We start from the raw sequence: 22,649 nt of genomic DNA, 5'->3' as shown, positions 1-22,649 counted from the left end.
GGACCCTCGGGTCTGAGGGGGGAGGAGCCGGGGGCCTGGACCCCCGGGTTTGAGCGGGGAGGGGCCAGGGGCCTGGACCCCCGGGTCTGAGCGGGGAGGGGCCGGGGGCCTGGACCCCCAGGTCTCGGGGGGAGGGGTTGGCCCCCCACCTCCTCAACCTACTGATTCGGTGATCCGGGCACTGGGGGTAAGGTGGGGCCGAGCCCCGGCTGCAGCCCCGCCCCTCTCCACAGCTGTCCCCTTTTGTCTTATGACAAGTCCGTAGGAACCTGATCTGGGTCTGGATTAGGAGAAGGTATTTGGGAAGGGACAGTGGCCTGAAGACAATAGCTGCCCCGCCCCCAGGGTCTATTTTGGGGGGATGTCACATCGGGTGACACAGAGGACATCTCCTGAGAAGTATCTGAGGGCGGGGCGGGGGTGGGGGTTCTGGGAGAATTAATCGCCAACCCCACCCCCGTCCTCTCCCATCCCCAGGGCCCCCTCCCCTCTGGCGGGTTATCTGCCCACCTGTCACCTCCTTTCACCTTCACCCACTGCCACAGAGGGGACAATGACACACAAGAGCAGCTTCTGTCCCCAGGCCTCACCCTGACCCCTAAATACTAACACCCCCCATCTCTGAAACCCCCAAGGTGCCCAGGTGAGACCTCCCCAAACCCCAATACACACAGATCCTAACTGACGAATTCTGAAAATCAGCAAGTCCTTGGATCTCCAGATTCTGAGACCTCCCCTCAACTGTGCATCCTGCAGGTTGTGAGCCCAGACACCCTAAAATCTTGATCCCTTAGGTCTTGACCTAAATTCTGAAACCTCAAGATTATGAGACCCCAAAAATCTGTACACCCAAATTCAGAGGCCTGATTGATGCTACCCCAATATGACACTACAAATTATATTACCTCCAGCCATGAGGCCTCAGATTCTGTGACTTTAAGTCCTAAACCCACAGACACTGACCCCCAGTCCTGACACTCAGCCTGTCTGCCATCCAAGCTCAGAGACTCTCAATTTCTGAGATTCCCTCAGACTCAGAGCTCCAAGGCCCTAAGGTGTTCTATTCTGGGATACCCAAACCCGGGCACCCCTAGATTCTATAACCCCCCAAATCCTCATACATTCCCCCATCCATCCCCAGTCCCGGGACCCTGGCCCTCTCAAATTCCCAGATCTGCCTCCATACCTCTCCTCCTCACCTCTCATGTCTCCCATCCCTCTGCCCCCTCCCCCAAGGACACCCCTGGAGCTCACAGGGGGCTGTTACCTGAGTCTGGGTCAGCAGAGGTGTGAGAGAGTGGTAAGGAGAAATCTTGCTGGGCAGGCTGAAGCACCCCGGTTTATAGCCAGAGGTTGAGCCCCGCCCCAGGGGGAGGGGAAGGGGGAGAGGATTCCTTTCCTCAAAGTCTCAGCCCAGCTCTGAGGTGGCCCTGCCTGCCCCCACCCCCCCACATCCCCACTTTGGCTCCACTTTAGGGTTCCAGGCACCTCCTGGCTGTTCCAAGGCCTCTCCCGCATCCCAAAAGCATTGTCCAGGAACTCCGGGCTGGGTCAGGTCACCCTCGGGCTCCCCACCTCCCTGGGCCCCGGCACCCTGTGCTCTGAAGCCGCTGGGCTCAGCCCTACAGTCAGTCCTTGGAGGAGGTTCATTGACAAAAGGGGTCCAAGGGAGATTTTACCCCTCCATGAAAGGGGCCCTTTCTCTCTGTCTCTCTCTAGGCATTCACCTCACATACACTGTTTCTTATCTGTCTCTCCTCTGTCTCCGTGACTCTCCATCTATGTTTGTCTGTGTGGGTCCGTCTCAGCTTCTCCCGACCTCTGTCTCCGTCCGTCTTTCTGTCCCCCCTCCCCACCCCCACCCCTTTGTCTGCCACCAGGATTCCACTCTGGTGACAACAGGCACTAAAGCAGGGTAGCAGGTGTGTGAGGGGGTGGGGGAGGGTGGTGTCAGACTCTGCGGGACCTCACCCCCCCACCTCCATCTGACACTGATCTTTTTTGGTATCCCCCTCCCCTTTCCCAGGCGAGCCGCGACCTTGAACTCTAGGGGTTCTTCACTCCTCTGGGCTTCTCAGTGCCTCTGTCTCCCCGTTTCTTGGGGGTTGACTCTGGGGCTCTCTTCCGCCTCTCTCCACACCTCTTTGTCTCTAAATTCTTCACTCTGTCTGTCTGCCGGTTCTTCTCTCTGCGTTTCTCTGGGTGTCTCTGCACTCCAGCCTCTTGTAGTGTCTGTCTGTGGGTGTCTGTGTCCCCAGGTCTCCCTGTGCTTGTCTGTGACTCAGTTCCTGTCTTCTTCTTCTTTTAACACTTATTTATTTATATGACTGCCCTGAGTCTTAAGTTGTGGCATGTGGGATCTAGTCCCCTGACCAGGGATTGAACCTGGGTGCTCTTCATTGAGGGCACAGCGTGTTAGCCACTGGACCAGCAGGGAAGCCCCTTGTGTCTTTAGCCATGTGTCTGTCTTTAGCTTCCTAGCTCTTGTGTGTGTGTGTGGTCTCTTTGTGTCTCTCTCTGCGCGTCCTTATTTCTCTCTTCCAAGGTAAGCCCATCTCTGTCTCACTGTGTATATCTGTCTTTCTAGTCCCTCTTTCTGTGCACTTCTTCCTGTGCCTTTGGGTCTCTGCCTGCCTCTCTCTGGCCGTGCCGCTGACTCCATCTGTCTGTGCCTCCCGGTATCTGTCTCCGGGCCTTGGTCTCCTTGGTCTCGGCACCTCTGTGCCCTCCCACGTGGAGACACAATTCTGCTCCTGCTGTGCTCTTGTGCCACTCCTGCCCCGAGTTTTCCAGCCTCTCCCACACCTAACCGCCCACCCCGCCCCCAGGAGTAGACAGACAGCCACCCGCAGCTCAGAGAGAAGCTTTATTCCTCGGGGTCATCCTCGACGCCAGGGTCAGGGCAGTGGGCAGTCAGCTCAGCCCTCAAACTTCTTCTTGCGGCCTTCCATTCCACTCAACGCGTCAATGTTCTTGCGCCAGTCTCCCACCTCTCGGTTTTCCTGGGAGGGGTGGTTCAGAGGTTAGCGTGTCTTCCTGGTAGCCTCCACTTGCCCTCCTGCCTGCTGGGTCACTTGTTCCAGATGCCCATTGCAGGGTCTAGTTCTGGAATACTTCTTATCCCCTCAGACAATCTTTTCCAATATGCCCCACTTCCTGTCTCCCTCCTGTACTTCCTGTCTCCCTCCTGCACTTCCTGTCTCCCTCCTGCACTTCCTGTCTCCCTCCTGCACTTCCTCTCTCACTCATGTACTTCCTGTCTCCCTCATGCACTTCCTGATTCCTTGCCACTTCCATTCTCCCTAATGCACTTCCTGTCTTTCTCTTCTACATCCTGTCTTACTCTTGCCTTTCCTGTACCCCTCCTAGACTTCCTGCGGAGGACCCTTCGCCCTCAGGCTGGGTCTTAGGATTGCTGCCCACTACCTCCTCCCCTGGGACTTCCCTGGTGGCTCAGATGGTAAAGTGTCTGCCTATAATGCAGGAGACCCAGGTTCAATCCCTGGGTCGGGAAGATCTCCTGGAGAAGGAAATGGCAACCCACTCCAGTATTCTTGCCTGGAAAATCCCATGGATGGAGGAGCTTGGTGGGCTACAGTCCATGGGGTCACAAAGAGTTGGACATGACTGAACGACTTCACTTTCACCTCCTCCCCTAAGCACCCCCTTTCCTGGACCGAGCCACACTCACCTTCTCCGTGTCCTCCTTCTTCACCTGCTTGAGGTGGGCCCGCAGGTCTAAGGTCTCCTTAGCCCTGGCGCCCAGCAATGCCTGCATCATGGCATCTGCAGAGATCCGCACTCTACGCAGAGTGGGCCGCTTAAACTTGCCCCGAAGGTCAAAGATCTTCTGGTTCAGATCTGCGATCTGGGCAAAGCCATAAAGGGAGATGGAGACCCCCCTCCTCTTCCTCCTTGCCTCACTTCTCCACCCTACACTTCTCTCCTATCCCTAGACAGGCTCTCCCTAGTTCAGGCCTCTACCACCTTCAGGATGAAATCCAAGCTCCCCATCCTGTAATTGGATCCCCAATTTGCCACAGCCTCATCTCCGAAAACCACCAACACATCCCAGTCCAGCTACACGCATCTCACAGGTCCCTGGCCCACACTTGAGCTGACTTACCAACACTTGAGGCTCCAGCCACAAATGTTCACAAACATATTTCCTGCTTTGTCCCCTCCTGGCTTTTGTGCTCATCCCTGACCCTTCACTTTCACTTTTCACTTTTCACTTTCATGCATTGGAGAAGGAAATGGCAACCCACTCCAGTGTTCTTGCCTGGAGAATCCCAGAGATGGGGGAGCCTGGTGGGCTGCCGTCTATGGGGTCGCACAGAGTCGGACACGACTGAAACGACTTAGCAGCTGACCCTATTGTGCTCATCCTTCTGGCCCCTCCCTGCCAGGTTCACAGAGTTGTCCTGCATCTCCTGGTGTCTGCAGCTGTAAGCAGCTGCAAGGGGCCAGGCTGAGACCAGAGCCTGAGGCATCCCACCCTACCCCGAAGGGACACAGGCTGCCCAGTGCCTCCCACCTCAGTGATGTTCTTAGTGACTTTCGCCTCCACGTCGTATCTCTCCTCATCCACCTTGTCCACACGGGCGTGGAGCTGTCGGCACAAGTCCTGGTGGAGGAATGCGGTGTGTGTAGTGAGGAGAAAACCCAGGGGTTTGGACTCCTGGGTCTGAGGGAGGAGGGGTTGGGGACCTGGAGGAGTAGATTGAAGCCAGACCCTGGGGAACTTTAGAGTCAGAGGTTCTGAGAATCTGGACTGGAGTTGGGCTGAGGAACCAGTCTCTGGGTTTTGAGGTTGTAGGCCGCTGCGGGCCACATTTCTGAACTCCTAAGGGTGAGGATTGGCAAATTGGACACGAAGGTCCTGAGCAGAAGAGTGGGGGCATTGTTAAGTATACCTCTGAGTCCCAAGGGACGCAAGATCGGACACTAGGAACCTGGGAGCCCAGGCTGGGACGGAGTCCCTGGTTAGAACCAGTACCTGGAGCTCCGCGAAGCCCAGCCCGGCCAACTCCAGAGGCTGGCACCGTGTGCTCAGAGCGCGCCCCTTCTCTCCTCGCCGCTCCTCAGCCTCCCGCTCCAGTTCCTGCTTCGCGATCTGCAGCATCAGGGTCTAGGGAAGGGGTGCCGGGAACCGCGGCCCAGTATTGGGATGAGGACACTGCGGGGTAGTCACCCTCACCGGGCCCTGCCCTCTAATCCCAGGCCGGCTTCCAGAGACCTGCCCCCTCCAGCTTGATGTCCATCATTCCCAGGCCCCAGACCTCCCTGGCAGGGCCACCCTGCCGCCAAACTTTCCAGGTCCCGCCCAGTCGCTCACCCGAAGCCCCACCCCAACATCCAAGACCCGCCCTCTGAAGACACCTAGCCTTCCCCCGGGCTCATCCGCACCTTCAGCTGCAGTTTCCTTGAGGCGGAGATCTTAGACTTTTTCTGCCGGGGTAAGACAGCAAGGAAGGATGAGGGAGGAAGATCCGAAGGAGGACGGCGGGAGGAGCATCAGAGCCCCGCCCCCTCAAGTCAGGTCTCTCCTCCAACTCCAGCCCGCGGGAAGCCACGCCCCTCATCCCCATCCACCAATCTGGGGCCTGTAGATAGGCTCCGCCCACCGTCTCTAAGCGATCTCTGGTCCAGAGACGGCGGGACTCCGCCCATAGGCAAGCTCGCACCAATCAGACGCCGGCCCTCTGCTAAGCCCTTCCCATGAAAGCCTTCCTCCTCTTGGGCTCCGCCCACAACCGAAGTCCCATGAGGGCCCTGGCTCCGCCCCGCCTCCCCAGGACGCCGGTGCCCTAAGAACCTCAATCCAGACCCTGCGAGCGCCCCCGACCGGCCCCGCGCCCTCGCTGGCCCCCGACCTCACCTTGGCGTGCGGCTCTGTAGCGTAGGCGCGGTAGTTGGCAGACGAGCGGCGTCGGACTGGAGGGGGCGCGGGGACCGTGTCCCCTGCCTGGGATTGGGGGAACGGAGCTGAGTGATCACGGGAACCCCCCCGCAACCCGTCTCCGTGCCATCTTCCAGGGCTGCAGTCTCTCTCCCCAGAGCCCTTCCCGCAGTCCCCTCCCCGGGCACGCGGGGCCAGCCCACGCCCGCTCTCACCGTACTGCCGCCGCTCCTGGAGGGAGAGAAACCAGGAAAGGGGGTTACTGGTGGGCCTGGGTCCTGTCTAGTCCGTGTCCCAAGGGACCCCATAGGCCCTTCTGACCACAGATCCGGCCTACCAGCTCCCCATTCTCGGCTCCTAGGGTTTGGAGTCCCAAACTCTCACCTCATTCGGACACCCGGGTTTCCTGTCCTTACCTCCCTTCTCAGACCGGAGTCCAGGCTCACAACTCTCACCCCTCACAGGGACCCGGGAGATAACCCCCCACCTGCCTCCGGCCTCAGGAGCCCAGGTTACCAGTCCTCACTCACCGGTCCGCCATGCTGGGTCTCAGGCCAGGAGCTGAGGGAGGCAGAACCCTGGGGGCAAGGAGCTCTTGGAGGGTCAGGGAGGGAGCGTCCGGAGTGACCTTGAAGGCCCCTGGGACTTGTCTCGTCCGGTCTGCTCCAACCTCACTGAGGACACTGAGATAAAGGGCGAGGACGGAGACTAAATATACTGCTGCCCCCTCCTCCCCCGCCCAGGATTCGAGATAACGGGGCGCGTGAGGGGTGGGGCGGGCCATGCTCCAGCTGGATCACCCCTTCACCTTGGCGGCCTGGGAATCCAGCCCCTTCTCCCTCAGACCCAGGGGTTCAGGCCCCCAGCCCCTCCTCCCTCAGACCTGGGGATTCAGCTCCCCCGTCCCTTCTCCCTCAGACCTGGGGGTCCAGACCCCCCGCCCCTTCTCCCTCAGACCCAGGAGTCTAGGCCCTGTGCCTTCCCTAAATTGCAGTCTCCTTGAGGGCTGGAACTTATTCACCGTGTTATGCTCAGTTTCAGTGCCCCAAACCTGTTACCCAATCAGTAAAGTTTGCTGATTTACTTGAGGATACACGTGTGGGGTGTGCCCAGGCTTTCAGCAGTTCATTCATTCAGTCATGTCCGACTCTGCGACCCCATGGACTGCAGCACACCAGTCCATCACCAACTCCCAGAGTTTACACAACTCATGCCCATTGAGTCGGTGATGCCATCCAACCATCTCATCCTCTGTCGTCTCCTTCTCCTCCCACCTTCAATCTTTCACAGCATCAGGATCTTTTCAAATGAGTCAGCTCTTCGCATCAGGTGGCCAAAGTATTGGAATTTCAGCTTCAACATCAGTCCTTTCAATGAATATTCAGGACTGATTTCCTTTAGGATGGACTGGTTGGATCTCCTTGCAATCCAAGGGACTCCCAAGAGTCTTCTCCAACACCACAGTTCAAAAGCATCAATTTTTCAGCACTCAGCTTTCTTTATAGTCCAACTCTTACATCCATACATGACTACTGGAAAAACCATAGCCTTAACTAGACGGACCTTTGTTGTCAAAGTAATGTCTCTGCTTTTTAATATGCTTCAGCAGGTAGCACATAAAAATTCACCTCTTGCTCACCCCCCACATCCCCTCCCTCTCCTATTCTTGGAGACAGACAGGAAAGACACAGACACCTGGAGAAGAGTTCTTGGTTCTCTTTACTTGGACCACCTGAGGGTAGACCAGCCTGTGAGAGGCGACACCCCCAGCCCCCAGTTAGGAATGGGACGCCTGGAGTCAAGGGGACCACGCAGAGGGCCTGAGCAGAGCCCCAAGGCCAGATCTCCAGGCTGTTTTCAGAGTCTGGGCGTGAAAGACAGAACTCAAGAGAACAGTCTAGAATTCTAGGAATAAATATAGAATCCCAGGAATGGAATCCGAAATGCTAGCGACACCTCTGGCGCCGAGTGAGACTGCTGAGCGTGTGACTGAGTATTCTAGAGGCGCATTCTCATTCTATGACCGGAGGTTAGATGTCGGGGATGGGGTACTTGGTTTCTGGAGAAACAGTCTGATTCTCTGATTTGGGGGCCTGACTCCCTGTGGGCGGAACTGAAGCCTCCAAGAGTGAAGCCTGAGACTCTGAGGTCAGTTTGAGGGGTTCAGAGGGTGGGGTCCCCGATTCAAGGGGCTGGGTCCTGTCCTCAGAGAGCGGGTCGGTTGCCTCAAGGGGAGGGGCCAGGACTTCAGGGGGAGGAGTCCCAGATTCCACAGCCGGGTCCTCATGGCCGGGAGCTGAGTCCCCGGCCTTGTAGAAGCGCGCGAAGGTGTCCGAGGGCTTGCCCCCCAACTGTGGGGCGAATCCAGCCGCTTGTGCTAGCTCCCCGACCCGGCTGGAGAACGCCTGCAGCTGCTCCTGCCGCAGGTCCACTAGGAACCTGGAACCAGGAAGTGGCGGGTTAGGGGGCCCGGCTTTCCGCCCCCAGCCTGGAAGTTGCCCGCCCTGCCCTCTGCTGGCTCACTGGGCTAATTCGACAATCAGGCGTCCTCCGGGGGCCACGCAGGCCCCCAGCTCTGGGCTGAGAAGATGGACCATCCTGCGGAGAGAAAAGGGGAAGGCTGAGGCTCGGACTTTGAGGTTCTGAGCGAAGAAGAGAGGCTGGGGACCTGGACACTAATTGAGGAGGGTCTGGGGGCCTGGATTCCTGGGTCTGAGGGAGGAGGGGTTGGGTGAGGAAGATCTGGGCGCCTCCCAGGTCCTCTTACCCACAGGCCACGTAGAGGAGCTGGAACTGTCCCATGTAGCAGCTCTTGTGGTGGAGGGTGTGGGCAGAATCGAGGGACAGGAAGTGGACAGTGAAGGGCTCCGGGGCAGGGGCTGCTGGGGAAGGGAAGATTGGCAGGGTTAGGCAGACACTCGAAGCTTGGAGATGACTCTCCTCGTCCGTCTTCAGGCCTTTTGTCATCCTTTCTCTTGGGTAGATCCCTGGAAACTTCTGGGAAGACTGGCCTGGCAGGCAGAAACCCATTTTACAGACTAGGCAACTGAGATTCACGAGGAGAAAAGAGAGTGGGTGACCCATAGCCACACAAGTCATTAATTCACCCGGGAGGGCCAACCTAGGTAATGGGTAGGCGGAGGCACGACCAGATTTGGGGTCGGGGGATTCTCCAACGGTATAATCTGAAACCTAGAAGCTCGTTAAAATGTTCTCAGCCTCTTGAATATCTGCACGTGGAATCATAATTCTGCTAATCCTGCTACTGGAATTCAGAATGGTAAGAATGGTGTCAAGAGTTGGAAAAGGGAGAGAAATTCAAAGAGAAGAGTGAAAAACAGACCGGATGTCGGGAAGGGGAGGTCACTTGTCCAGGCTTTAGACACCGAACCGGTCCATGCTTGGACTTCAAATACCCGGAGCCTGAAGCCTGGGACGAGGGTCCGGGTCCCGCTCTCTCCCAGATGTGAGCGCCCCAGCCCCGCTTGCCACCTCAAGGGAACAGCCCGGGTCCGCGGCTTACCGGGCTCCGGGCTTCCCTCCGCGCCGCCCTGCACCTGCTCCGGGTCCCCCTCGGCTGCTTTCGGGTGCCCCCAGTTGGCCATCTCTCGGAAGAGCTCCGCCACGTTGTGCTCGGTGATCTCGCATGCGGTCTTTGGGGGTAGAAGGGGCGTGGCCAGACGCTGAGCTAGGACCGCGGGGCCGCGGTGGCACTGGAGAGGCCTAAAGAACGCTCCCCTTCCCACGCCCCCACCCCCACCCCCAGAGAAGGCATCTGGCGGACGCACTGACTGGGCCTGGGAAGTAGAGGGGTGGGGCTGTCACGTGGACGTAGCGAGGGGCGGGGCCCCGGGCTGCAGGGGCGGGGGCGGGGCCTGGGCTGCAGGGGCGGGGCCCAGGCGGCGGGGGTGTGGCCCGGGTGGCGGGGGGTGGGGCCCTGGAGGCGGGGGCGGGGCCCGGGCGGCAGGGCGGGGCCTCGCGTACCCGCTCGGGCCCCAGCACCTCCAGCCTCAAACCTTGACTGGCTGCCCGTTGCTAGTCCTCAGGAGGGTCTCGTCGTCCGCTTCGATGCCGAAGGCCACGAAGGGCCCCGTGGCGATGTCCCCCCAATACCCGCGCGCTGCCACGCGCTCCCCGCGCTGGGAAAGCAGGGAGAGAGGATAATGTTGGGGAACTCGGATTCTGGGGCTCCCCAGCCGCGAGAATCAGCAGCAGCCAGGGCGCACGCACGTGGCTCAGGAGGCGACCGGACGCCAGGGTCCGGTTGGGCACATGATAGGCGCTGGAGTCTCTGAGTTCAAAGGCGACGCCCGTGTCCCTCCAGCGCCTGAACTCGCGGGTGTGGATGACTCGGGCCTGGAGGGAGCGGGGAGCGAGGAAAGAGGCCTCTGTGAAACTTACCGGCCCCAGCCCCGCCTCCTCCACCCCCGGGACCCGAGACCCCAGCCTCGCTTCCTCCACCCCCAGGACCGGGACCCCAGCCCTTCCTCCTCCACCCCCAGGACAGGGGAGCCCAGCCCTTTCTCCTCCACCCTCAGGACAGGGGACCCCAGTCCCGCCTCCTCCACCCCCGGGACCGGGACCCCAGGCCCGCCTCCTCCACCCCCAGGACCCGGGACCCCAGCCCCGCCCCCCAGCCCTCACCCCGCGGTCGTGCAGCTTCATGTGCAGGTCCCAGTCGCTGACGCCGTGCCGGGCGTCGTACCGGGAGCCCAGGTACTGGCGCAGCCTCGAGTCCCATAGGCGGCTCACGGGGAAAGCCTCCGGCCCCTTCTCCCCTCCGGCCCAGAAACGGAACACGGCCTCCAGGGCGTCGCGTTCGCGGAACTGCGCGGCCAGGCCGGTGTGGGGGAGAACGAGGGAGAGGGGGCTGCAGGGAACGTGGCGTCTCCCCCGACCCTCCCTTCCTCCGCGGGGCGTGGGAAACGATTCTCGCGGCTCTCCGCTGAAGGGACCGAGGCTCTGAGAGCAGAGGCCACCCCCTGGGCCATATGGCCCGGTGGGAGCCGGGGAGCCCTCAGGCCGCTCCATCCACTCAGACCCTGTTGGACGGCCCGGCCGCCACCCGGGCCCCGGGCGGGGACTGTCGGAGGCCGCGCGGAGGCACCTTGAGGGCGCCCAGGCTGAGCCAAGGCAGCTGCTCCGCCAGGCGGTCAGGTTCCGGCACCAGGTGAGCCAGGCGGCCGGCCTGGGCGCGCACGAAGGCGGCCACCGGGGGGCGCAGCAGCGCGTTCCCCCACACCTCCAGGAAGGTCTCGCTTCTCTCTGCAGGGAGTAGGGAGAAAATAATGGAGGGAGCAGAGGGGTGAGTCCACACGTGAGATCCGTGACGGCGACGCCACTTTATAGAGATGGTATTCTTTCATAGTCGTGTAATGAACATGGCGGACCCAGGCAAGTCCCCCACCCATCCCAAAAGCTAAAACATGAAGAGTAACTTACACCTCACCTGGGTCTCCTCGCCTATTCCTACCAACCCACCGCCCCGCAGGTAACCCCAATCCTGAATTTCCTGCTTAAGTTTCTCTTGCCTTACAAAAGGAAAGGTTAAAAAAAAAAAAAAAAAGGAAAGGTTATATAGAGATGGAGATGAAGATTTATGTGTGTTAGCAGAATCCTGTAAGACAGAACTAGGGCTTCCCCGGTGGCTCAGCAGGAAATAATCTGCCTGCTAATACAGGAGACCAGGGTTCGATCCCTGGATCAGGAAGATCCCCTGGAGAAGGGAATGACAACCCCGTCCAATATTCCTGCTTGGGAAATCCCATAGACACAGGAGCCTGGCAGGCTACAGTCCATAGGGTTGCAAAGAGTTGGACACGACTAAGACTGGAGAAGGCAATGGCACCCCACTCCAGTACTCTACTCTTGCCTGGAAAATCCCATGGACGGAGGAGCCTGGTGGGCTACAGTCCAGTGGGGTCGCTAAGAGTCAGACACGACTGAGCGACTTCACTTTCACGCATTGGAGAAGGAAATGGCAACCCACTCCAGTGTTCTTGCCTGGAGAATCCCAGGGACGGGGGAATCTGGTGGGCTGCCATCTATGGGGTCGCACAGAGTCGGACACAACTGAAGCAACTTAGTAGCAGCAGCAGCAGAGTGACTAAGACAGAACTATTTACCTTTAGTTGTATACACAATATATATCGATATCAATATATAGTTTCATTTTAGTTGTTTAAGAACCTTATAAGACAGAACGATATACTTTTAGTTTGGTTAGATAAGTTCTAGTTTAAGAGCCTTTACAAGGTGCATTAAGAAATCTGTGCAATGTCTTCTGAAACCCTGGGCTGTTAATGACACCTACCATCCTTAACCATGGTAACAATAATCACTAATATGTGTGGAGTCTATATCATAAGCCAGGAGCCATGCATTTTTTTTTTTTTTTCATTAAACCCTTATAAGAATTCTATGGCGGAAGAACTTTTAGGATCTTCATTTTATAAATGTAGAAACAGAAGCCCAGAAAGAGATAGACACTAGCCCAAGGTCACACAGCAAGCAGAGTCAGAATTTGAACACAGCCTACCTGAGTCTAGGGGGAAACGATTGGCTCTAGGCACCAAGCTGAAGTTTTTGTTACTGGAAAATAGTCAATTTCCCACCCAAATCCTCCTCCTCCCCTTTCCTTGTTATAGTCTCACTTCCAAGGATGCCTCCTCCAGGCAGATTCCCTGGGGTTCATACCTCTCACTAGGGGAGACTCAGGCCTGAGGGAGGCTTTGGGCAGGACAGAACTCAGCTCAGCCAAATGGTCCCCACATCCGGGGGACTCATGACCTCTCAGGAAGTCCCTGGATCTCTTTTGGGCTTCTCCCTCATCAGGAGGTTTTGAATGCTTACACTGTGTTATGCACAGTTCTGAGAGTTTTATGTGGATTACCTTCTGGAATTCTCTGAATGATTCTCGGAGGCATTCTTTTTAGCCCCATTTCAAAGGTAGGAAGAGCTGAGGCTGACAGGGCTACCAAGTGAGTGAGCAAGTGATGGAATAGGGAACAATGTGCATCGTGCTTAATTTCACCATTGAAATGCCTGAACTCCTGCAGGAAGGGGGAAGGGGCTGGGGGCCAGATGGCCTGGGTCTTTGCTGACCTTGCAGCCCCATCTTCTCAGGATCCTCCAGGGCTAGGCTTAAGATCAGTATGTGTCGGGCTACAGCTTCCAGATTATTCTCCAGCACATAAAACTAAAAGGATGGGCAGGGAAGAACAATTCTGAGATCTGTGTCCCTGGCTCCCAAAAGACCCAGGAGTGGGAAACCTCAGCCCCCTCCTCCCACAGGACCCCGGAGGCTCGTGCACCAGTCCCGCTCTTTCAATCACAGAAACGTGGGCACTCAGAACCCTCCTCTCCATCACTACTCAGGAGGCCCCATCTTTAGACACTTCCCCCACTTCAACCCAGGAGCCCCCAACTCCAGCCCCATCCTTCCCCAGGACCTAGGAGTCTGGGTCCCCAGCTCCCTCCTCCCTCAAGGACTCAGGAAACTGGGCTCTCATCTTCATCCTCCTCCTTCCAAGACCCCATAATCCCAGCTCACGTGGAACCTCCTTCGAGGCCAGAGAGCTGCCCGGGCCAAGGTCCGTAGCAGGTGCCGCCCATCCACTGAACCCAACAGCAGGACATTTAGCTCGGGGGTCTCGTGCTCTGTATCGGCCTGCGAATCTGGATCCACAGGAGGACCTGATAAGATGATAGCAGGCTGGAGTTTGCGGCCTGGAGAGCGTCCCCTGCAGCCACCCTCAGCAGGACTTGGACCCCTGGCCTCGGTTTCAACCGGAGCTGTGCCTCTAAGCGTTCCGGAACTCGGAGTCCACAGAGGCATCTAGGCTGCCCACTGGGCGGGGGGCGCCCTTGGAGCCCCCGAGAACGTTAGCGCGCTGTCTGCCAGGCTGTGAAGGCAGCGGCTGCGTCGCAAGATTTGTGATCCTGAGCGGGGGACTCACTCTCAGCCTGCAGGTCCACTGCCGGGGACAGGCCCCACCAGGACACAGAGCCAAAGCCCGTGCCCGAGCCTGCCGGCGTAGTCATCGCCGTGCGGTCCGGATAACCTGGGAATCCCCAAACATCGAGTCTCCGTTGCCCACCCGTTCCCCTCGGACCTGCCCCGACTTCTCGCCCCTTCCACACCCGCCTCACCTTTATCCTTCCAAATAACCCGAGACACCCCCTCCCTCCCTGCTCTGGGCTGCGCTAAGGTCCGAAGGGCCCTCCTCAACTGCTGCCCATAGTCCCCGCCCTTTTCAATCATTCGGCCAATGGGAGTGTGCGGATTGGCACCGCCGCGATCAACTGGCCAATGAGAGTGAGCGAGACCTGCCGGATGCGAACTTTTGGCCAATGGAAGCGCTGACGGACGACCACCCGGGCTTGTGGGCTTGAGGGCTTGAGGACGCGGTCGTCATGACAACAGAGCTGGAGAAGGGGCGGGGCCAGGAGAGGCTGGGACGGAGCCTGGGGCGGTCCAAATTACTTGAAGCAGAAGGCCTGGACCGATCCAACATTTAGACAGAACGGAACCGAATCTTCATAAACCCAAGTTAAAATGAGGTGAACTAGACCTCAAACTCGGATAAGGCAATGGCACCCCACTCCAGTACTTTTGCCTGGAAAATCCCACGGACAGAGGAGCCTGGTAGGCTGCAGTCTATGGGCTCGCTAAGAGTCGGACACGACTGAGCGACTTCACTTTCACGCATTGGAGAAGGAAATGACAACCCACTCCAGTGTTTTTGCCTTGAGAATCCAAGGGACGGGGGAGCCTGGTGGGCTGCTGTCTATGGGGTCGCACAGAGTCGGACACGACTGAAGCGACTTAGCAGCAGCAGCAGCAGACCTCAAACTGTACACTTCTATGTCCCCATTTTCCCTCTCACCCTGGCTCTACCACACAGGACTTCTCTTACCAGGTGGGAAACACAGCCAAGTGCTGGGACCAGCTAGCACTGGCCCCTGGTTGCTGAATTTTAGGGAACTTTGTGACCTGGTTGTTACACACAATCATTACTAAAAATTAGTTTTACCAAATTAATTACTAAAATTTAAATTCAGTAAAATACATTAAATAAAAGTAGCCATACTCAAAATTCACCACTTCCTATTTTATTTTACTATTATCAATGGTCTCAAGGTTAGTTACAACTATTGTACCTGTAGGAAGAAAATGCTGTTTTAAGGCAGTCGTTTAAGACATGAAATTGGCAAACTATGACCACAGGCTATCTACTTTTGTAAATAAACTTTTATTACAACAGGGCCAGGATTAGACTAGGGCAGAGAGACCCAAGTGAAGGGTCAGATCCTGCCATTAATTTTTTAATATTTTTCTGTCTTGGATTTCTTTTTGTATTAGTTTGGATTTTTCTTAAATTGCAGTAAGGGCTTCCCTGGTGGCCCAGTGGTTAAGAATCCCCCTTGCAATTCGATACAATGAGTTGACCTGTCTGGGAGTCCCACAAGGTCAGGGACTCAAGTGAGACATGTCTCTAGATCATCCCCACCACTCAGCTCAGGGAACAACACCCACGGAGCGCTGGCTCTCTGCCTCCTCTCCTCACCCAGCTGCATGAATTTAGACAAGTCAGTCACCTTTTCTGTGCCTCCATTTCCCTCTCTGTAAAGTGGGAACGGTAACATGCAGTCAGCAGGCGAGTGGTGGACTGAATGGGGGTCTGTCTGCCTGGTGAGGACAGTCCTGGTGCTGGGAAGGAAATGATGGCTGAGTCCCTCCGGGGTTCTAGTCCCTCAGCCCACTGGAGCCCCAGATGCTGACTTTCTCCAGCGAGGCTTACTGCCTTTCATCCTCATCACCACCACTCCCCAAAACACTTCCTCCACAGAGGAGCCAGAGGAATCTTAAAAGTAGACTAAGCATGCCACTTCCCTCTAAAACCTCCTGAGGGTCCTCACTGCAGGTACATACAATCCCAGCTCCTTAGATTTATCTCCTAGCGCCTACATGATCTGGCTCTTGGCTGTGTCTCTTTTTTTTGGGGGGGGCGCATTTTGGCCACCTGATGTGAAGAACTGACTCATTGGGAAAGACCCTGATGCTGGGAAAGATTGAAGGCGGGAGAAGAAGGGGAAGACAGAGGATGAGATGGTTGGATGGCATCACTGACTCGATGGACATAAGTTTGAGTAGGCTCTGGGAGTTGGTGATGGACAGGGACGCCTGGCATGCTGCAGTCCATGGGTCACAAAGAGTCGGACACGACTGAGCAACTGAACTGACTGACTGATGACACATGCCTTCTGAGATCCTAGTTCCCTGACCAGAGATTGAAACTGCACCCCAGATGATGAAAGGAAGGGGAAAAAAAGGGAGGGAAATATGGGTATGAAAATCTACATAAATCATGGGCAAGGGAGCAGATAAATTTCATGATTAACTAAGCGAATTCTCACTGACTCCTCAGAGCAAACATGCAGTAGGTATTACCATTATCACGATTTTTTCAGATGAGGAAACAAGCTTTGAGGGCTGAGTGAATGAACCGATGAAGAAGTGAATGGGAGAGTGGGTTGGTGACAGGGTGGATGGATGAAGGGGTGGTGAGTGGGTGGGTGAGGTTCTGTGTGTATTTCCAGGATGGGCAGCCCTGTCCTCGCCCTTGTGTGATCCCACCCCTGGAGGGCCCCACTTGGGTTCCCAGCCCCCACCCCTGTGCACCCCCATCAGGGAGATTCGGTCCAGGCCAGCAGAGTTGCTGAGTATTTATTTGGTCCCAGGAGTGGTGCAGGAATCAGACTGGGGGCAGGAGTGGGTGATCCTGTGCAGAAAGGGGGCATTGGGAGCCACGGGGATAGTAGGTTGGGATCACTGATTGTCAAAGCAGAGGGCGGGACCCTGGGGTCGGGGGAGGCCAGACTGCCTCCCTTTCCCCAGGGGCCCTTGGGGCTTCTGGGTATGTGCTGTATCCGGGGAGTTGGCAAGTTATCATGATTGGCATAATGGTGGGGGAGAAGGCAGGAACGGGTAGAGTGGTGGGTGTTGGCCTTAAAGGTGGGCATGGGCGTGGCTTTGAGCAGGGGCCTGGGGTCAGGGGCTTGAGGGTGGGCATCAGGGTGCTGGCGGCGGCCTCACTCGGTCAGGGGGCCGCAGCGAGTGCCACTGGGCGATGGGCCGCCGGGGGTTGGCCAGCATGTCTGCCCAGTGCCGCAGGCCAGCCCCCCCGGCCGCTGCCCCTACGGCCACCCTCCCGATGGCCTCGTTCTTGCCCAGTTTGTCGTAGTCCAGCACAGTCAGCTCCACCTGCACCTTCTGGGTTGGGCAGGGGAGGAAGAGGAGACAGAAAGTGGGGTAACAACGCACACGGAGGGGCTCTGTTATCATTGCTAAGGAGACCCCCTCCCTGAGTTCTGGGGAGCCTCCATAGGTGCCTGGGCTAAGGCTTCATCTGGAGCTGGGAGAGGGAGGGTGTGAGGGCCCTGCTGGATGGTTACAGGAGTGCACTGGAGTCTTCCTGCGACCAGGTTTTAAAGCAGATAAACCCTCAGGACCTCTGTTGCTCAGAGGCTCCTTAGGGTGCAAGGTCCTAATGGGGGCACATCTTCAAGACTGTTAAATGGGTGGGTGGGCCTGGCCTTAGGGTTGCGAGTCTCTTTTTCTCAGTATCCAGAGCTCCTATGGGAGCTGGGCATCCCGTCTTGCTTGGGTGGGCGGGGCTTCCTGGTCCTCATCGGGGAAACTGAGACTGAGAACACAATTAGACCCCCAAGACCTGGCTCCTAGGGGCTGCTAAGGAGGCTCTCCTGCCTTAGCAACGGGGGTTTCTAAGGGCCTGGGGCTCAGGGAAAAGGCTGCTCTGGCAGGGGTGGTGGGTAGGTGTGCCCTCACCTGGACCTGGTCACAGGGCACTTCAAAGCTGAAGGCCTCGTTGTAATAGGGGTTCAGAGTGTTCTTCTTGATGGTGGTTTTCTTCTTCCGCACCTTTTTGCCGCCCTGCAGCAGGTGGACCTTGACATACGGATCTGGGGGGAGGGAGGAGGAATCTTACAGCTCCCCTCACTCTGCTGAGTCCAGGGAGAATGCCCGAGGCTCTTCTTCAACATAGAGACAGCCCACGGACACCTCAAGGCCCCCCTCTCTCTGTGCCCAAATCAAATCTAAATCGTCCACGGCAGCCTGGACCTTCCTCTCCCCGGTGAGACCCTCGGGGACCCAGAAACTGCGGGAGCCTCAGTCTGCGACCCGGCTCCGCCCAACACCGCCGTCGTTTGCGGCTTCCCGCACACCTGACAGCCCCCCGACGTCCATCTTCTTCAGGTTTTTGGCCTCCAGGACGATGACGGTGAGCTTCCCGGCCGTGGGGACATAGCGGAGGGAGAAGCAGATGTCTCCTAGTTTCTCCTGCTGAGAGAGAAAGAGGAACCGGTCCCCGGAGCCCGGGCTCCGCCCGCAGCCCCTCTGCGACCTTCCTTCCCGCCCCCTCGGCTCGGAATGGTACGGTCCGGAGCGAGCCCCGCCCCGACCCGGACGCCTGTGCTCTGATTGGCCTGGGCCTGGGGTGGGAGGGCCCAGCCGTGGGGGCGTGGCCACGAGCGCTCACCTCCTCGCGAGGCGCCGCCTGCAGCTCGCGCCAGGCCAGCACTGGCCGCCCCAAGTCCACGGAGCTCATGGGGACTCGCACCTCCCCGATGGCGTCGTTGCGGGAGAAGCGGTCGAAGTCGTACACCGCCATGACGAGGACCCGGCCCCCCAGCTCCACGTAGGGGACCTGGGTGAGGGGCGGGCGCAGAGAAAGCACAAAGTGAGGCGCAACACATCCACGTGGAAAGCGGTGAGTGTGGGCAGTGGGAGGCCAAAGAGTCGGGGGTGTCCATGGAGCCCAAATGGGACAGCCCAAGGGCCAGCGGAGCAGTCCAGGGGCCACCACTGCTCTCGAAGGGACAGCACAGGGTCCAGTGGAATAGTCCACAGAGCTGGTGGTAGCTGCCACCAGTAAAAGCTGAAGGGACTGTGGCGCCAGTGTTCTAGACTGGGGACGGGCTGCCGGGCACGGAGCCCTGAGGCCACGAGCTCACCTTGAAGGCAAAAGTCTCCCCAAAGTGAGGGTTCAGCGTCTGCCGATGCACCCTGGTCTCGTGCCGCCTCCGTTTGTCTGGTAGCAGGTAGACCCGCACGTAGGGATCAGAGGAGCCACCTATGTCCAAGGCTGCCAGTCCCTCAGCTTGCACGATGCCCACCAGCAGCTGGACAGTGATGAGAGGACCCTAGTCTCAGCTTCCCTTCTGGAACCTCCTCCAATAAGGGACCAGAACTCCCGGCGCCCTCCCGTCCAAAGCTTCCCTCCGTCTCCACACCCACCTGACCGGTCTGGAAATCATAGTCCAGTGAGTACTGCAGTCGTCCTAGTTCATTCTTCTCAGCCACCTGCAGCCCTGGCCCCGAGGGCGTCGGCTCCAGCTCCTCCACTTCTGGCTGCACCTTAGGGAGCCAGGGGCAAGGGCATGTGAACTCCTCCCCTGACAGTGGTGTCCTCCAGGCCCCGAAGCCAAGGGAGACTCACAGAACCCTCTGGCTAAACCTGAACGTTTGCAAGCTAAGCAGAGTCGGTGTTTGACTAGTGATGTCTGCCACAGGCGGCGGCGCGCCTTGGCAACACACAAAGTGGTATGCTGGTCAGTGTTTGATTAGTGATGTCTGCTACCGGTAGCACACATGCGGTGACGCACAGGCAGTGTGTTTGTCATGCCTAGACTAAAAGAACAAGCGCTGACAGCGTCTCGCTGCCTACAGGATGGACGCAGATTTTAGTTCACACGTTAATGGATGTATTGGGGTGATGGTCCAAATTGCCACGTTGATTAGTGATCTTGGACGGAAAAACATGGAGGGAAAATGGCACGTCTGGCGCATATTTGCCATTCTAAACTAGCACAACGAAGTCATAAGACTTCTAGTCACTGATTTTCTAAATGTAATGTGAATAGTAGTACTAGTAGTGTGGTAGAATGCCTTCACTTCAGAGATTCTGACTCAGTAAGTCTGGTGCAAGATCCAGGACTTGCATTTCATCAAGCACCCGAAGTGATTCTGATGCTGACCGGGTTTGGAGCTACCGGCTTTAGGAGAGAGGGCTGGAGACTGGACACCAGGACCCTAAAGGGCATCCCTTACGGGTGATAATTATAACAGCTATTTGTTGAAAAGGGAGGAGAGGAAACACTAGTTATGGACTACGACCTCGAGGCTCAGAGACAGTAAATTTCTCAAGGTCACAGAGCCGGTTACTCTGGGTTGGAAACCTAGGACTCTCTGGCTCCCAGGAGAGCCTCATTCCGCTCTGCATTCAGAGGTATAATGTTCAGATACCTGAACCTTTAGCTTTCCGCGCCAATGGCCTCTTCCTACTCATGTTTGCATCAACCTCTCCGACTGCCCTACAACCTCCTCCTTTGTCTCCTTGCCAGATCTGTCCTCCACGTGGGCTCCAGGGGATTCATCTTAAAGCCCATGTGACCTTGTCCCTCTCTCGCTCAAAACTTCTGTGGCTCCCAGTTCCCTTCATTACGTGGGTACCACTGAGCTCTTTAGAAGCTTCACCCTCAAACACAGAATATATGCATGTGTGCTAAGTCGCTTCAGTTGTGTCTGACTCTTTGTGACCCCATGGACTGTAGCCCATCAGGCTCCTCCATTCACGGGATTCTCCAGGCAAGAACACTGGAGTGTGTTGCTGTGCCCTCCTCCAGGGGATCTTCCCAACCCAGGGATCAAACCCATGTCTCTTATGTCTACTGTATTGGCAGACAGGTTCTTTAACACTGGAGCCACCTGGGAAGCCTAGAGTACAGTATACCTTTATGCTATATCCCAGCTATTGTGAAAACCGAGTTTGTTCTCCAAATATCCCTCAGAATCTGGACTCCAAGCCTCAGCACGTGCTCTTCCTTTGAGGTAGAATGTCATTCTCTCTGCTCTCAGTTAACTGAGTCCCTCTGGGTCTCAACACAGAAATCACCTCTGGGAAGCCTTCTCAGACCCTCTGGGCTGTCAGCTGGTTGGTTTCTCTGTGCTCCCATATGCCCCATACTGCTTCTAATGTGGCACATACTGTCCTGTGTTGTGAATGTCTGTGTGAATGTCTGTGTGAATGTCTGACTTCCCCATCTGATTGGAGGTTCTTGTGAATGTCTGGTTCATCTCCAGGTCCCCAGATCCACTTTAGGGCTAGACACACAGGGGAGCCGCTGGGCTATTGAGAGGAGCATGGGCACAGAAACGGCCAGGGCTGAGGGACTGGGTCAGTCCACACCTTGTCTATGTAGCTCCGGCCCAGCTCCTTCACTTCCTGAAGGTGAACCTGGGCTTGGGCCTGGCTCTTCTTGCCCATCCGCCTCCGACAACGCTTCCGGTAGAGACAGAAACAGCAGCTGAAGACGAGGAAGCCTGAGACCAGCACGATGGTGGCCAGAGCCCAGGGGGGCACTGCAGAGGGCATGGAAACAGCAAACACTGAGGTCCGGAGAAGCAACCCGGTCATTCAGACCTGGACCGTGTGCTAGCTGAAATCCCGGCCTTGTTTTCCCTCCAGCCATGTCCATTCCATTTTATTCCCATGTTTTCCTTCCAGCTCATCTCATATATAAAACTGAAGCCTCATGGCAGGCTGACACCATCTGGATTTTCTTGCTTATTAGTTCTACCTCCTCTTCTACCCTCATTCTAATTTTTCTGCCCAACCCCTGTGCTTTAAGAAGGTTTAACCTCTCCCCGAGTCTCCCTATGTTTAAAAGAAGGGAGAGATGGACCTTCCAATTCACCAATCCAAGGTTCCATTCCATTCCACACCCTTGATGTGGATCTTCATTTTCTTGCAAACCTGTTCCTTATTCATTTCATTTAGATTCCAATCCAGGATTCCTACTATGACCTCACCCGCATTTTCCAGCCCACCAACCTGAAAACACCCGATCCAGATCCCGCCCCCGAGAATCCCTACGAGGCTTTCCCTCCACTCCGCCCCGGGTCTCACTCACCGGGGCCGTGGCTGATGCGACTCGAGTCAGGAGGCGTGTCGGGCGATGGAGGCCCGGGTGTTGGGGGCTCCGGGAACATGACGGCGAGGTCTTATGGTTCTTCCTGCGGAGGCACCCAAACGCCTTATCTCCTACACCCACCCTATGAGTCCATTGAACCCGCCGAACAACAAAGAACTACAACTCCCATCGGCCCTCTGGGCGGGCGGCCGTGTGGGAACCGATCGACTGCCGCGAGGCATACTGGGAGTTGTAGTTTTATCCTTCCAGCTACGGAGGGCGGAGGCTAGGCGTGGGTTCCCGGAGCACGTTCCCGTCCAAAGGGATGCCCCCTCCCTTTAGGCCCCCCAGGAATCCAGTCCCGATGACTTCTGCTCCTTTCTTGCCCTTCCCCGGGTCCTGAACCAGTCGTGGGCGAAGACGGGCGTGGGAACCGGCGCACCGGGTTGCCCAGAGCAACGGTTGGCTTGGCTCGGGCGGGCTGAAGGGAGTGGTGGTTGCCCCGGCAACGGCCTGTTGCTAAGACAACGGGCGGGGCTTACGCACACAAGCGGAGTCCCAGCAGGGCGAGCGGGTTCGGAGCCCTGTTCCGCCTGGGACCCCAGACCCTGACACCCGAGACAGGTGGAGCTGGGGAGGACTCGGCCTTGCCGATCCGTGCTCGCGCCCACAGCTGGCTCCTCCCTGCACACCTACCCCGGAACGGGACGTGAAGACTCAGGCTGCCCTCCGTCCCCCACTCCTGCGGGGA

The 22,649-nt window shown here is 57.3% G+C and overlaps 3 protein-coding genes and 1 non-coding gene across 5 annotated transcripts; 1 reads left to right on the top strand and 3 right to left on the bottom strand.

Annotated features, from left to right (window-relative positions):
• Positions 1 to 2,853: 2,853 nt before the first annotated feature.
• On the bottom strand, positions 2,854 to 6,586 carry TNNI3 (troponin I3, cardiac type). Its single transcript, XM_055552225.1, has 8 exons — positions 6,433 to 6,586; positions 6,118 to 6,133; positions 5,882 to 5,968; positions 5,410 to 5,451; positions 5,000 to 5,131; positions 4,538 to 4,627; positions 3,692 to 3,868; positions 2,854 to 3,002 (listed from the first exon to the last, which is right to left on the bottom strand). The coding sequence occupies exons 1-8, from the start codon at positions 6,441 to 6,443 to the stop codon at positions 2,919 to 2,921; spliced, it is 639 nt and encodes a 212-aa protein (XP_055408200.1). The 5' UTR covers positions 6,444 to 6,586; the 3' UTR covers positions 2,854 to 2,918.
• TRNAY-AUA (transfer RNA tyrosine (anticodon AUA)) lies at positions 3,443 to 3,514 on the top strand. Its single transcript has one exon. It is a non-coding gene; the product is annotated as a tRNA-Tyr (tRNA).
• A 1,017-nt stretch (positions 6,587 to 7,603) lies between the features above and the next one.
• On the bottom strand, positions 7,604 to 13,988 carry DNAAF3 (dynein axonemal assembly factor 3). Of its 2 annotated transcripts, XM_055553139.1 has the most exons (11): positions 13,861 to 13,988; positions 13,455 to 13,597; positions 13,007 to 13,100; positions 11,010 to 11,167; positions 10,547 to 10,729; positions 10,133 to 10,258; positions 9,919 to 10,041; positions 9,426 to 9,555; positions 8,670 to 8,784; positions 8,426 to 8,500; positions 7,604 to 8,341 (listed from the first exon to the last, which is right to left on the bottom strand). In XM_055553139.1, the coding sequence occupies exons 1-11, from the start codon at positions 13,943 to 13,945 to the stop codon at positions 7,933 to 7,935; spliced, it is 1,641 nt and encodes a 546-aa protein (XP_055409114.1). In that variant the 5' UTR covers positions 13,946 to 13,988; the 3' UTR covers positions 7,604 to 7,932. The 2 variants fall into 2 exon arrangements, with proteins under 2 accessions (XP_055409114.1, XP_055409113.1); XM_055553138.1 differs by lacking the exons at positions 11,010 to 11,167; positions 13,007 to 13,100; positions 13,455 to 13,597; positions 13,861 to 13,988 and having other exon boundaries at positions 8,670 to 8,781; positions 10,547 to 10,944.
• A 2,629-nt stretch (positions 13,989 to 16,617) lies between these two features.
• Positions 16,618 to 22,033, bottom strand: SYT5 (synaptotagmin 5). Its single transcript, XM_055551574.1, has 8 exons — positions 21,899 to 22,033; positions 21,175 to 21,347; positions 19,224 to 19,343; positions 18,941 to 19,108; positions 18,466 to 18,633; positions 18,152 to 18,269; positions 17,754 to 17,887; positions 16,618 to 17,177 (listed from the first exon to the last, which is right to left on the bottom strand). The coding sequence occupies exons 1-8, from the start codon at positions 21,975 to 21,977 to the stop codon at positions 16,977 to 16,979; spliced, it is 1,161 nt and encodes a 386-aa protein (XP_055407549.1). The 5' UTR covers positions 21,978 to 22,033; the 3' UTR covers positions 16,618 to 16,976.
• Between the last annotated feature and the right edge of the window lie 616 nt (positions 22,034 to 22,649).

This window comes from Bubalus kerabau, chromosome 17 (assembly GCF_029407905.1).
Source record: "Bubalus kerabau isolate K-KA32 ecotype Philippines breed swamp buffalo chromosome 17, PCC_UOA_SB_1v2, whole genome shotgun sequence".
Taxonomy (NCBI): Eukaryota; Metazoa; Chordata; class Mammalia; order Artiodactyla; family Bovidae; genus Bubalus; species Bubalus kerabau.
Note: the sequence above shows the minus strand (reverse complement) of the source record. Positions and strands in the feature narration are given on the sequence as shown.

Bases quoted from the DNA above. Each gene is read 5' to 3' on its own strand.
- DNAAF3 (XM_055553139.1), bottom strand. From the start codon at position 13,945: ATGACTACGCCGGCAGGCTCGGGCACGGGCTTTGGCTCTGTGTCCTGG. The intron at 11,168-13,006 runs GTCAGCAAAGAC...TACTCCCTGCAG, and splicing joins TGAGAAGATGGGGCTGCAAG to AGAGAAGCGAGACCTTCCTG. The intron at 8,342-8,425 runs GTGAGCCAGCAG...TCCTGGTTCCAG, and splicing joins CTGATTGTCGAATTAGCCCA to GTTCCTAGTGGACCTGCGGC.
- SYT5 (XM_055551574.1), bottom strand. From the start codon at position 21,977: ATGTTCCCGGAGCCCCCAACACCCGGGCCTCCATCGCCCGACACGCCT. The intron at 21,348-21,898 runs GTGAGTGAGACC...TGCCCTCTGCAG, and splicing joins TCGCATCAGCCACGGCCCCG to TGCCCCCCTGGGCTCTGGCC. The intron at 18,634-18,940 runs GTGAGCTCGTGG...CCCCTCACCCAG, and splicing joins GGGAGACTTTTGCCTTCAAG to GTCCCCTACGTGGAGCTGGG.
- TNNI3 (XM_055552225.1), bottom strand. The intron at 5,132-5,409 runs GTGCGGATGAGC...CCCCTTCCCTAG, and splicing joins CAAGGAAACTGCAGCTGAAG to ACCCTGATGCTGCAGATCGC. The intron at 4,628-4,999 runs GTACTGGTTCTA...TTCCTCCACCAG, and splicing joins TGGGCTTCGCGGAGCTCCAG to GACTTGTGCCGACAGCTCCA.